At 40.9% G+C, this 13,865-nt stretch overlaps 1 protein-coding gene and 1 long non-coding RNA gene across 2 annotated transcripts in view; one reads left to right on the plus strand and one right to left on the minus strand.

Annotated features, from left to right (window-relative positions):
- Window positions 1-5,800, minus strand: LOC127537518 (uncharacterized). Its single transcript, XR_007947233.1, has 3 exons — window positions 5,689-5,800; window positions 3,711-3,783; window positions 1-1,881 (listed from the first exon to the last, which is right to left on the minus strand). It is a non-coding gene; the product is annotated as an uncharacterized LOC127537518 (long non-coding RNA).
- The window catches only part of rhoq (ras homolog family member Q), a 26,682-nt gene continuing 18,485 nt past the window's right edge, over window positions 5,669-13,865 (plus strand). Inside the window, exons 1-2 of the mRNA XM_022192096.2 lie at window positions 5,669-6,258; window positions 6,603-6,661. Coding sequence (XP_022047788.1) covers window positions 6,117-6,258; window positions 6,603-6,661 — 201 coding nt within the window. The 5' untranslated portion in view covers window positions 5,669-6,116. The remainder of the gene's footprint in view (window positions 6,259-6,602; window positions 6,662-13,865) is intronic.

The following is a 13,865-nucleotide window of genomic DNA, read 5'->3' on the forward strand; positions in this document are numbered from 1 at the left end:
TGAAGGTAAACTGTTACCAGTTGTTTAAATTTGTTGCTTCACTGGACTTTATTTGTTGTGTGATTTCGGTCAGTTTGAGGATGAATCATTTCATACTGTATTGCGTATTACTTCAACAATTAGGATGTGTTTTAGTAAAAGATCCTTGATGTTTTTGTTTTTCATTTGGGAAATCTTTTATTTACATTTTTTTTTTTGCAAGCGCATGAGGCAGCAGACAATATTTATAATGAACACTGATTTAATTCCCTGTAGTGGTATAATATGTAAGAATGGTGAGCTATTATTCACTGCAACAATGACATAACCAGCCAAAGGAACTGCATCATCTGTGTGTGCAAGAATCCCAAAATACTTCTTACCCAATTCCATATGCCCTGCATTTCCTGAAGTAAAGCTAATTCCTTCTAAAAATAAAATGTTTAATTCTACCGTCTACAGCAAGGATGTCAAACATATGGCCCGCAGTACAAAACCAGCCTGGTAGAGGGTCCAATCCGACCTGCAGGATGACTTTGCAAAGTGTAAAAATTACAGAGAAGTTAACTGCAATCCTTCAGTAAAAGTAACTGATATTCTAAATTTGTCCACTGCACTACCACAACCTTTATGTATACATTTTATACATTTATAAGACAGTTAGATAGCTTAACCTTCTTCCTTAATAGTTCCCACTTCAGTTTGAATGATGTAGTGTCAGGATTACTACACAGATGTGGAAATGAATGTAAATTTTAAATCGTTTCCAGACCTTGACAAGTTTGTTTTGATCATAAAGTAAAATATTACATCATTCAGTTCCAGATACCTGAGACTAAATGTTTCGTGCCTTTGTAGATACACTGTCACCTGTAATTTGTAATGTGTGAATGATAAACTGAGGTATAATATTGTTTAAATTGAACTTATTTTTCTTAAGAAATTTCAGGTTGTTCTGAATGTTTTGTAAATGTGAACATTTTCAGAATGTACTTTTTTTTTGCACTAAAACAAAGGGAAACACTTGGAGTTGTAGTTATTTAAAGGTTATTATGTTGTGATTTTACTGGTCCAGTCCACTAGAGATCAAATTGGGCTGAATGTGGCCCCTGAACTAGAACGAGTTTGACACCACTGGTCTACAGCATACACATGTTCTGAACTCTGGCCTGTCATGCATTTCATAAATATGATGTGACAGTGAGTGAAATATTCACATCCCAGATACATTTTTGAGGGCTGCTCACATCAGATGACAACATGGTAAGAGCATACTTCCACATTAATGTCAGATGTCCTGATGGAATTATTACATAATTATCATATCTTAATTTACATTTAAAATAAAGTTCTGAAGGTTTGCATGACACCTTTTTCACACTGCATGGGAACACTGATGGACATGTCAGATGTCACATCTACTGTATAGTAGCTCCAGATTGATGCTGTATATCAGAGTAAGAGCAGATAGTATCAGACTGTGCGAATGCCATGATGGGCAGTAAAAGAAGATATAGTGAACTGCTGGTCGCTGTTTGGCTTGTGATCACTGACCTTTTCATTTAAGCACCAGCAGCAGCTGTAGGAGAGAACAAGCATCACAGTGATGGATGGTGAGAGTTTCAGTGGACTCTGAGTGTGAGGTGCATCCATCAGAGATCACACCGTTCATTTGATTTCAGCGGCCTCGCTTCTCGCCTGCTCAGCCCAGCTCAGGGAGCGCTATCTCCAATGCAACACCTCCAGCAAGAGTACTACATGTATGAGGTAATTGTTGTTTGGTCATGTGAGCTGCTGCAGCAGCTGTCAAATGTGATGATAGCAGGAGAATCCTCAGCTCCGCCTCCTACAGCTGATTGGACGATTCCCAGCTGCCTAGGGACCATCAACCAAGAGATCAGCCTATGGAGGGAGATGGAGGTAATTATTAACCAGGAAACAGCAAGAAAGAGTGGAAAAGAGAACCAGAATATTGGTGTTGTGATGATGTCTATATTTTAGATTAAGAATCATTCTAATTCTCTTAACATCTATGAGTTGAATTGCTGTTTGCACTATTTTAAAATGTCCTTTTTTGCCCTTAGTTCTTTTTATTTTTACACAGTCAGTTAGCAATAATGAGAAGAAAACTGTGAATCAGCTGATTAATATGTAGTTTGATTAATTAGCAACAAATCTGTAAATTACTTACTTCGATAAATTAAAGTAAAATTATCTGCTTCCAGTTCTCTAAGCTCCTGCTGAACATTTTTCAGTAGATTAACTGAAAATGAAAAAATGATCTACATTACACATGCAAAAATATTCCTACGCATATTTCGGAGGTCACGCAGTCCTGAACTCCTCTTTCATGAACACATTATTTTAGATTATGCTTTTCCTACATTTTAATATTAGAAGCAAAAAGGATTAAAGGCACCCTGTGAGGTTTCTGACTACTCGTAGCACTAAGTATTAAAATTGGCCAAAGCAAGCTCTTAATTAATTTTTTATCAGTATTGATTTTTACAGGAAAAAACATCTGTTGTCTGTTGTGTAGGAATATATATATATTCACCATACTTTACTGAAGTAAAAATACTCATGAGCCACTGCAAAATTTTCTAATTACAACTAAGACTCCATTTAAAATGCTATCTGCCCTACTTTAAATTATTTTGTACCTGCAACTAATGTTTATTTTCATTGTTAAATCATTGAATAGATTTTCAAAATTCTAATAAAATGCAGTGACCAGCACTTTAATCACTACACATATTGACTGACTAATTGTTTTAGCTGTACCTGTATACAGTATCAGGTAATTTAATTTAAACCAACCGTCAGATTTTGTGAGTTCTTCATATGTCTTGTGAACAAAAATCATAGTTCGTTAAGTAGCTAAAGCTGTCAGATTAATGCAGTGAAGTAAAAAGTCCAATATGGAGTCGATCTACCGAGATGCTGTGGAGTAGAAGCAGAAGTGGGCATGAAAAGTAAAGTGTGAGTACTTCAGATTTATTGAGCAAATGTACATAGTTACAGTCAATGAGGTTTCATTGTTGTGCTGCAGATATTTCACTGCATAAACACTGACTGATTAGGGTCACAAGAGCCAACAAAATAGGAAATACATCACACATTTGAAAAGTCAAAAAAATACAAAACAAAAGCTTTGATATAAACATGCACTGTGACTGATGTGTGAAATTCATAGTCTGAACAAACAGGCTTATAAATGTATGCTGTAGTTATCAGACTTCACTTTTTGGAGCATTAAAGTTGTCAGTCTAAGATGAGAAGACTTAAAAGGTTGTGTAAATGTTGGGCTAAACCACATATAGTTTATGGAGCATCAGTAATTCAGTAACAGTCCACATATCTAATAACTCATCAGAGCTGTTGGACAGATGTGCGGTAGGAAGCTAAGACTAATCATAGTGAGATGTTTCCTGTGTTCTTCTTCCTGTGAAACAGAATCATCTCTTGACTGACTGTGTTCCCCTGGAGCTTTCTTGGACCCCCTGGATCTCTGGGCTCTGAGCTCCACAACATTTGGCCCAGTAAACAGAGAGATTAAGTGTGACAGGAAAATAACATACACATGTGCGTGCTCATTCTTTTTTGGAGGGAGACGTGCTCTATTGAGATGCTTATGAGTGCACTAATTCAAAGAGACAGCCCACACCTGGCCAACTGCACCACAGAGGTCATATCTCTGTACCTCCCATCCATGTTCCACAAACACATACCTCCTCCTGTGGCGTCTCCATCTGCAGCTCCCTGGTCCCATCTCACGTATCCCATCCATCCTACACACTCACGCTAACACACACACACACACACACACACACACACACACACACACACACACACACACACACACACACACACACACAGACACACACACACACACACACACACACACAGTGGTGCAGTGAGGATGGATCATCTTTTCATCTCCTTAACCACAAAGTCATGTGCAGACGGGCAGTTTTCTAAATTTAGAGGTTTTATGACTTAGACTTAGCATTTCAGTACCTGAACAAACAGGTGGTATAGTTTTACATTTTTATTTTAGATCTATAGTCAATGCAAATACATGTCTGGACAGTAAATTTAGTGTAATAATACTACCGAGGCATTTTAGAGTGGTTCTTAAAAAGGGCTTTATGCGGTGTCACTGAACCATGTTTTAATACGACACCCTTGTGGATATTCTTACATATGACTGCTAATAAAGATTTATTTCACTGTTGATTAATCTGTCAATTATTTATTCAATTAACTCATTATTTATTTAGTCTATAAAATGTCAGAAAATACTTTTTAAAAATGTTGATTACTACATTTTGTAAAGCAACCGAAAAATATTCAGAGAAACATCAAAGAACAAAAAAAAAAAAAAAAAAAAAATTTAAATAGCTGGAGAGTTTTTTCTCTTTTTTTGCTAAGAAATGACTGAAATCAATTAGATGATAATCAAAATTGTTGTGGATTAATTCAAGTACTGGCAACAAAGTGATTAATTCATTAATCCATTAACCCAAAAATGTTAGTTTGCTGTCCCAGAGGAGAGAAAAAACTAAACATTTCCACACTTAAGTAGCTGCAACTAGAGAATTACTCCATGTTTGTCTTCATAAAATGGCAAAAATGATTAATTGATGATCAAAATAGTTGGCCTTTGTTATCAGTTAACTGATTAATCGATTGATTAATCCATTAACCTAAACATATATGTTTGCTGTCAGAGAGGAGGGAAAAAACAGCAAATATAGGGTGACGCAAAAACATGGGAGCTTTTTAACAATTCAACAAAACCAAGAGTGATGGAAGAAAGATATTTTATTCATAGTAATTGAAACCTTAAAACATGCCATTTAAGAAACAATGATGGAATTTTCATTTTTTAAAAATTACTTCCTGTAGATGGTGTCCTCCTGTACGAATGCATTCTTGAAATCTACCTGGGGCTATCTCAAGAGTAAAGTGTGCACGACTCGACCAAGAACTCTGGATGAGCTAAAACAGAGAATTCAGGAGGAAATTCACAGTATCTCAGCCGAGATGATGAAGCGCTCAATGAGGAATCTCAACAGCAGATTTCAAGAATGCATTCGTACAGGAGGACGCCATCTACAGGAAGCAATTTTTAAAAAATGAAAATGCCATCATTGTTTTTTAAATGGCATGTTTTAAGGTTTCAATTACCATAAATAAAATATTTTTCTTCCATCACTCTTGGTTTCATTGGATTGTTAAAAAGTTCCTGTTTTTTTGTGTCACCCTGTACTTAAACTTCAAAGGCTGCAATCAGAGGAATTCGGGCCTTTCCTTCTAAAATATGACTTAAATTGACTGTTAAAGTAGTTGGTGATTAATTTAATAGTTGACAACGAAATAAATAATCGATTAACTGCTGCAGCTCTGCTCCTACATGGACTTGTACCAGTATTATTTTAAGGTAGTAGTTCCACTGGTGTGTGTAGTTCAGGTCATTACTGGTAAGTTGATGATCTCATAAACCAGGATCCTGTTTTATCTCCTGTGTTCCTCTCAGCACATACAGACAGAAACATATCCTCCCTTATAGCCTGCAGCCTATAGGCCTACATGATGTAATTTCTTACAGTCCTTGATCCCCACATCCCCAGCAGGCGGAGTGTACTTTATCCAGAGCCCCTTGGTTTTAAATCCAAGCTCCGCCTCTCCAGCAAGCGCACCCACCTTGTCCACCAGCAGCAGCAGAGTGCGCCAGGGACCGAGAGCACAGGCGTGGAGCTCAACGGGGAGAGGGCACGACGGGCCGGCGGCAGGAGGACTGACAGCGGCGGGGCTGCTCCAGAAAAAGACGGTCGCGTCTCGATTTAAAGGGGAACCGCATGACTTAGGACTGACTCGGTCCTGTTCATTTCGTCAAGACAGCTCGTTCGCGTCCAGATTCGGGAGTACCGTACCGCCGGTGGGGAGGAGGGGGAGGAAGATGCAGCTCCAGTCCGGCTCGTTGCGCCGCGCAGTCCGCCTCCGCCGCTGGTGATGCCCGGCGTGCGGGGATCACCGCCCAGCAGCAGCAGCAGCAGCAGCGGCAGCGGGAGGAAGAGGTCGGTAGGAGAGGGCGTCGGGGGGCCGGTGATGATGGTGGTAAGGTCGGGATCATGGCCAACGGAACCGGTACTATCATGTTAAAATGCGTCGTGGTCGGAGACGGTGCAGTGGGAAAAACGTGTCTTCTGATGAGCTATGCCAATGACGCCTTTCCAGAGGAGTATGTACCCACAGTGTTTGATCATTATGCAGGTACGAGCACAATTCTCCTGTTATCTGTTTATCATGAACGTCTGATAATTACATGACATGCCGAGCTGCTGCTGCTGCTCTGAGTTTTCTAATGAGCAGTCAGTTTTAATAAGAGGGAGGATACTGTACAGAATAATCCCTGAGTGAATTCCCCGTTTCCTCTGCCACTCTTTCTCCAACTGCATTGCATCTGTTGCTATAATCAAAACCACTTGTTTGCAGCCTTCATAGCAGAGAGGGGTTGGGGACCCTGAGCCTCTCTCCCTGCCTCCCTCTGTGCCTCCCCTCCCCACCCACACCTCTGTGCTTCCTCCTCTCAACTGCTCTTTGTCATTTCCTTGCAGTGAGTGTCAACGTCGGTGGAAAGCAGTACTTGTTGGGACTGTATGACACAGCTGGTCAGGTAGGGTTTATTTTTCCTCTGGCCTGGTGCCAAACACGTCAAGGACACGCATACACCCTCTCTGTATCTCACTATCTCTATCTCGGGTTCCCCATGTGCTCCCGGGACCAATAACTATCCGACAGTGCCTCTGAAACGCCCACAGGCTTCATATTCAGGCCAGACACTAAGCTGCAACAGGTGATGGCTTTTGCACATGGGTTTACTGCAAGAGTCTGTGCCATGGACAGTGATGGTAGTGAAGGGGTTTCAATAGTTCTATTATGTGGAGAACAGGGCTCCTATGTCCACTAGTGATGTCACAGGTTTGTTAATAGGGCAGCTTAATGCCTGGGCTTTTTCTTTACAATGTGCCATTCAGCGGGCAAGAGTTAAAACTGTACTGAAAACACACTGGGATGCACACACACACACACACACACACACACACACACACACACACACACACACACACACACACACACACACACACACACAATAATGTTTCCACTCAGCAGAGCCAGTGTACACACAGACAGGGGAAACTATTAAAACACACACACCAACTCACTGAGAGCATCAGTGTGAGATATGGGAAAGACCCTGCAGTATTTGTTTATTATTTGGTCTGTATGAGCATTTAGAGCTGAGGGGATTAATTGGCAGATCACTGCACAATAATACACAGCACATTTCCTAATGAATTGTTTACATATTTTTTAAAGCAAAGGTGCCAAAATATGCTGCTTCCAGCATTTCAGATATGAATATTAATTATTACTCCTAGTTGTATTTGACAGACTGAATGTATGAGGATTTTGGACATCTGTTCGGACAAAACAAGCTCCTCGTGAGCATTTTTCACGATTAATTACTAGAGAAAATCTTCAGCAGAACAACTGAAAATGAAATATAGACATAAATGAGACATGCCTAAATCATTCCTACACACATGTTAGAGGACACACCGTCCTAAATGCCCTTTCATGCAGGCAAGATTGGAACCATTGTAGTATTCACAGTAGAGATGCAAGTTTAATTGTTTCTTTAGCCAGTAGTCTGTAGTGTTATCCACAAATTCAGTAGAGATATGTGGCATTAGTCTTGAAAGCAGCTTAATTATATATTTCATGAAGGTACACATACACTGACTCAGGAGACTCATCTTCTTTATATGAGCTCTTTATATGGCCCGAGGCCATTAACCGGCACATGGGTCTTTATCATGGTGCCCTTTGCTGGCGAAACCCCTACAATACCTTTTCTGACACACGTTTCCTTCATCTTCTGACATATCATTTAAATCATTGTTGATTTTGGTTGAGTTATTATTGGCTATTAGTTGATTAACTCTTAATCACTAACTTCTGTAATTAAAAGCAAAAACATGTGAAGTTTTTGACCGCTAATAGTTCTAAAGGGCAATGCTTTTCTATGCTCTTTCTACATGGACCTGATTGGTTTGTGCACATGCTAGAGGATGCATAAGCACGTGGGCAACTACATGCACCTCCCTACTGATGGCTTTGACTACTGATAAACAGTTGCCAGCACAAGAAAAGCAAACTGCGATGCACTAAATGTGGTCTTGTAGAGGAAGGAGTGCAAGATAGATGTAAACATTGCACAATCTAAAATATTAGAAAAAAAGTTTTTGCAAATGCGTATAAGGAAGGAAATAGATTCAGCACTTTTTTTTTAGCTGGTGAGAAACACTGAATGCACACAACTTTTATTTGCTTACAAGTAAGCTCCATGTAGCACCTTAACTCCTGGACTCCTGCCAGACTTGCTAACAGAGATGCATCCATTCTGTGCTCTGTGACCTTTAACCTCCTCTCCTCCTGACAACCTAAAACTGTACTCATGTCACATGTTGGATAGTTAACACTTTGCTCACGACCGGCTCTCACTGCGTCAAGTCACATTTCAGATTGTGACTGACATGTGATCTGTTGGTTGGAAAGACAAAAAGTGAGCTCTGAAAGGTCGGCGGGGGAATATTTAGCAGTTCTTCTGTTCTTCTCGTTCATGAATGATAAATGCACCAGTCTGTGAATAGCAAATCACAACCACCCTGCCTTTTGGTTCCCACCCAAACAGCTACCTGTGGCTGCGTTATATTTTTTCCTCCAGAAAACAGATGGCAGAAGTGTTACTACTGGCTTGCAAAGAGACGAACACAACCTCATTGTCTATTCTGGCGTGTTTGATAGGGTGTGTGTGTCAGAGGAGGGTTTGTTTTTAGCTGATTCAGAGTGTCTCTGAAATGGAGAAGTTCTCCCAGATGTCTGCCGTGGGTGCTGCCGGCCGCCGAGAGTAGAGTTACTGCTCTCAAAAATGCGGCCCCCTCCGCCCCCGACTCGGCTGACCTCTTTATGTGGAGCACAAGGCCAGCTGGTAATGTTTATAGCTTCAGCGTCTGATCAAAGACCCGGTGCCCCAAAGAGAGAGGGGGGGGGGGGGGTGGAGAAAGAGTGAGACAGAAAGAGGAAGAGAGGGAGACAGAGGCAAATGGAGAAGGAGGAGGGGGGTGGAAGTGCTCTCAAAGTGGATGAATTCAGTCCTCGCTCTTGCCACTTTGAAACTCTCCCTCCATCCTCTCCACCTCTGGCCTGTGCTACACATGTTCATTTAGCTTCAAGCTTTCTGTAATATTTATACTCCAGCCATGATTGGAGCTCCCACAATGCTTTGCTGTTCCATGAGAGTATCGGCAGCGTCCTGTACAAACCATCCATCACGCCCTCGTCAGACGCGACTTCATGCCGTCACGTCGGCGCTTCATGTCAGGGCCACACAATCACGACTCTGCACTGATCCGAGCGCCGCTGTCCTTTGGCTGCTGCTGATTCTGCTTCCCTGCCTACTATTGTCTGCGCGTTGCCACGTCGCTCCCCCAAGCGCTGCCTATTGAATTATTCCATATGGAAGGTCTGTGAAGTCTGTTTTGCTGAATGTGACGAGGGAGCAGAGGGGAAAGTCTTTACTTATTCATTCATTCTCCTGCTGCTGCTGCACTCAAGAAAATCCAGCATCACTGCCCGAGGAGGAGCAGGAGGAAAACCGGAAGTAGATGCTAAGTGCTGTTGTGCCCATGGAAACGCTGGAGGGGCAAGAACCCAGCAGTCGTGACCCTTAGGGAAATGCGCCCTACTGCCCTATTAACCCCCACCTTGCTGTTGGAGTGTTCCTCATTTGCTCAGCTCGTCAGATGCTTTCACACTCAACTGCACACCATGTAATCACTTTTACCACTTCACTTCACCGATTAACCGCCACTCTCTACTGTTTGCTACAGATGAGTCCTTTTTGACTCAGCAACCCAAAGTGGGCTAGTGACCCTCAGACGTCCCAGCAGGGGAGGGAGGGTGGCAGGTGGGGATGGGGGTGAGGACTAGAAGGGGACACTGGAAATGGTTTTACCCAGCTGGGAGCCTGTCAGCACTCAGCTGCTCAGACACAGCAGCGTTGTAGACATGCCTCAGCTCACACTTTCAGCATGAGTTTTTACTCTTCAGGGTAACTCTAGTACCAACTCTGCTCTCACACACAGAACTCACTGAAGACTTCAAGTCAAGATGAGATCCGATTAAACAATTCAGAGATTTTTCAAGAAATTGATTTCTCTTTGTGGCCAATAAAATGTCAGAAGGGTAAAAAATTCTCATCACGCTTTCTCGAGAGCCCAAAGCGAAATACCAGACAGAGCGGCCAAATGTGACGCAGCCTCAGACCCTTTGGGAGACTCGAGGCTCCAGGTTCACTATGCGGCAATTAGTTTGCCAAAAACGCAATCTAAACTGGTCTTAAGGTGACCTCTGCACATTCACCTAGAGGGCCTCGATGTCAAAATTACAGTTATTTCCTTATTATTTAAGTTGATGTTATGGTACATGGTATGCAATGAATTAAAGGCACATTTTAGCATTTGGTAGTTGGCCCACTAGATTGAAACAGCAGCTGTTAAGCTCAGTTTAGCCCAAAGGCTGGGAGTAAGAGGAAACGGTTAGACTGCCTCTGTCAAACACATAAATCTATCTATCTGCACCTCTAGAGCTCACTTATTGTTTTACAAAAACCAAAATGTAAAAAAACCCTGCTGCTTGGCAAACAGCAGAGACACAACAAACCTGCAAATAGCATAAAGCATAAAGAATTATGCTAAAGTATGCTTATGCTATTTGCAAGTCATTCTCCAATGATTGGGGAGATTTTGAAAGGGAGTTCGTCTGCAGAGAAAATGAAAAATAATTGTCGAAAAAAACATTTGGAACATTTTTCGTATGGTGCAGCGCTGGCATCTAAAATAGTTTTTTTTACTTTGGATAGTATTTGCATCTGGCTTTGTAGAGCTTGGTAGTGCTGATTTAAACAGTTATGAGTTGTGTTGCTCCATCTGTTGACAACGGTTACAGTGTTAACAAGAGAACCTGTTTTTGGTCAATTTAATCCTTTCTGTAGCTCAAGTATTTCCATACAGCTGATGTTGCATTTATTTAAAAAACCAAGTCTTCCTTTTCGATGTTTCACCCCAGTTTCACTCTCATTTTACTGTGCGCATGTGAGCCTGCATGTCAACAAAGTCCATCCATCCATTGTCTATACACCGCGTAATCCTCAGGTCACCAGTCTATCACTGGGCTGCACATAGAGACAAACAAGCACACTCACATTCACATTTACAGACAATTTAGAATCACCAGTTAACCTCAGCATGTTTAGCTGGAGTACTCGAAGAAAACCCACTCATACACAGGAAGAACATGCAAACTCCATGCAGAAAAATCCTAGACCTGGCACATGACCATAGATCTTTTAGCTGTGAGGCGACAGTGCTAACCACCGATCTACTGTGCAGCCCTCAACAAGTCTGCCTTTTAAATTTGGTTTAAAAACACTGTTTATCTATGAACCCTTAAATCTGAGTAAATTACAGTGGGTACAGAAAGTATTCGGACCCCTTGAAATTTTTCACTCTCTGTGTCATTCCAGCCATTTGCCAAAATCAAAAAAGTTAATTTTATTTCTCATTAATGTACACTCAGCACCCCATCTTGACAGAAAAAAACAGAAATGTAGAAATTTTTGCTAATTTATTAAAAAAGAAAAGTGCAGTGCATCCCTAGAACATACTTGCAAAAGATGTTCTGGAACATAATGAAACAAACGTCTGACACACTCTGTGGTCCAAATGCAACAATGTACAGAGTGTCCAATAACAGACACTAAGTAGCGCTGCTGCTAAGCTAACAGCATTAATTGCTTGTTTTGTCTTCCCAATAGTTCAAAACTCCAAGATACTTGGTTATGACAGAAATTACAGGAAAAGAAGACAGTTTTTCATTTCGGAAGTTGGAATCAGTAAATGTTTTCACATGTGTCTGATAAATGACAGACCAGTGCTGGACCTCCTGAATGTTGGGATTCAGACCAAATAAACATTAGTAATGCTGAAACTGAGAACCAACCAGCAGAGGCCTCATGTTTGCCACAGCCATGGCTGGAGGCAAAATGATTTTAGGTTGTCTGATTTTCATGACCACCTGGAGGGAATTTCCTCAAATTTCATACAAAGATTTATTTGGACTGAGGGGTGACCTAATTACATTTTGTCGTCATTTTGACCTTATAAAACTTGTTTTTGGCCCCAACTCCAGAAAATTATGTCGTGACTATGGGAAAATGTCACACAAGTGTCTAATAGTATAAAATGATGAAGTGATGACATGCTTTATATTAAAGGTCATTTTCAACTGTCAAAATGCTCTGCAGCAGAATTTTTCTGACTGTCGTTCAATGCCATAACTCACAAACAGATGAAGAGATGGATGTGAATTGCAGCTTGATTGACTGTTTGGTGGAGACATGCAGCAGTGTGGCAGTAGTTCTATCCATCCATCATCTACACACCACTTAATCCTTATTAGGGTCACATGAGGCTGGAATCTATCCCAGCTGATTTAGGGTGAAGGCAGGGGACACTCTGGACAGGTTTAGACTGTACCCGGAGAAAACCCACACATGCACAGGGAGAACATGCAAACTCCATGCAGAACCCGGGATCTTCTAGCTGCAAGGTGAAAGTGCTAACCACCAAGCTAGTATGCAGCCATAGTACTTCTAGTTAACCCTAAATAATAATGAAGCTTGAAAAACACTGAGTTCTGTTTTACACAATGCAGTTAATAAAATCTCCCAAGTGTGTGATGCATGCTGTCTGTTAAAGAGAAGCATCTATCTTTCACTGTTGGTTGGCTGTTTATCATGACCTTTAAACAATCGGATAGTGCTGTAGGCTGGATGTTGCTAGAAACTAGAGTGCTGACCTCACAGATAGAGGTGACTTCATGAGATCTGGGGTAGTGCATTTTTGAATAATGGGTTAAAAAAAATTCTAATAATCTGAAATATGCTGAATGTCATGTCTTCTAATCATCCAGGCCAGTAATCGGTTGACCTCTAATTCAGCAGCTGGGCGCTGCAGTTTTGAGCCAATGTTTGTCCAGCATTTGTTAGGGAATGTTTGCAGCTGCAGATTCATTCAGATTTGGTCCTACAGTGAGAATTTCTGGCAGCAGGACTGTATGTGTTGCTGTGTTTAAGATTTTAGTTTTTTGGACAGCAGTTGAGCTGTGTAGCAAAGGGAAACACATTACAATATATCTGGTGTTAACTACACAACTAGTCAGATCAAATTATTGTTGATTTTAGACTTGTCATAAGAAAAAAGTATTTTCCAGCTTTATCCTTTAAAAACTTGGACTCTACAAGAGGAAGCTCAGATAACTTCCAATGACATCATCAGGGAGCTGACTAATCTCCTCCAGAGCCTCAGAAGAGACTGTAGAGGAGTTTTCACATGTGGAGTAATGCATATTGTGATGACTAAATTAAGTTTCTGGATAAAGTCAGAAGAATTCCCTTTAAATAGTTCTCACAATTTTTGATTCCTTTTCTATTAGTGGTAAGTAATAATTTCAGCCCAACACTTTTGAAATCTCCTGATCATGTCTTCCATCTGGAATTGTCTGTTTTAATGTTGAAACATTTCAGTGGTAAAGGACGTACACTACTGTTCAGAAGGTTGGGGTCACTTAGAAATGTCCTTATTTTTGAGAGAAAAGCCATTTTTTTCAATGAAGATAATATTAAATCAATCAGAAATACAGACTAGGCATTTTAAATGTGGTTCATGACTATTGTAGCTGGAAGCAGCTGATTT

This window comes from Acanthochromis polyacanthus, chromosome 15, assembly GCF_021347895.1.
Source record: "Acanthochromis polyacanthus isolate Apoly-LR-REF ecotype Palm Island chromosome 15, KAUST_Apoly_ChrSc, whole genome shotgun sequence".
NCBI lineage: Eukaryota > Metazoa > Chordata > Actinopteri > Pomacentridae > Acanthochromis > Acanthochromis polyacanthus.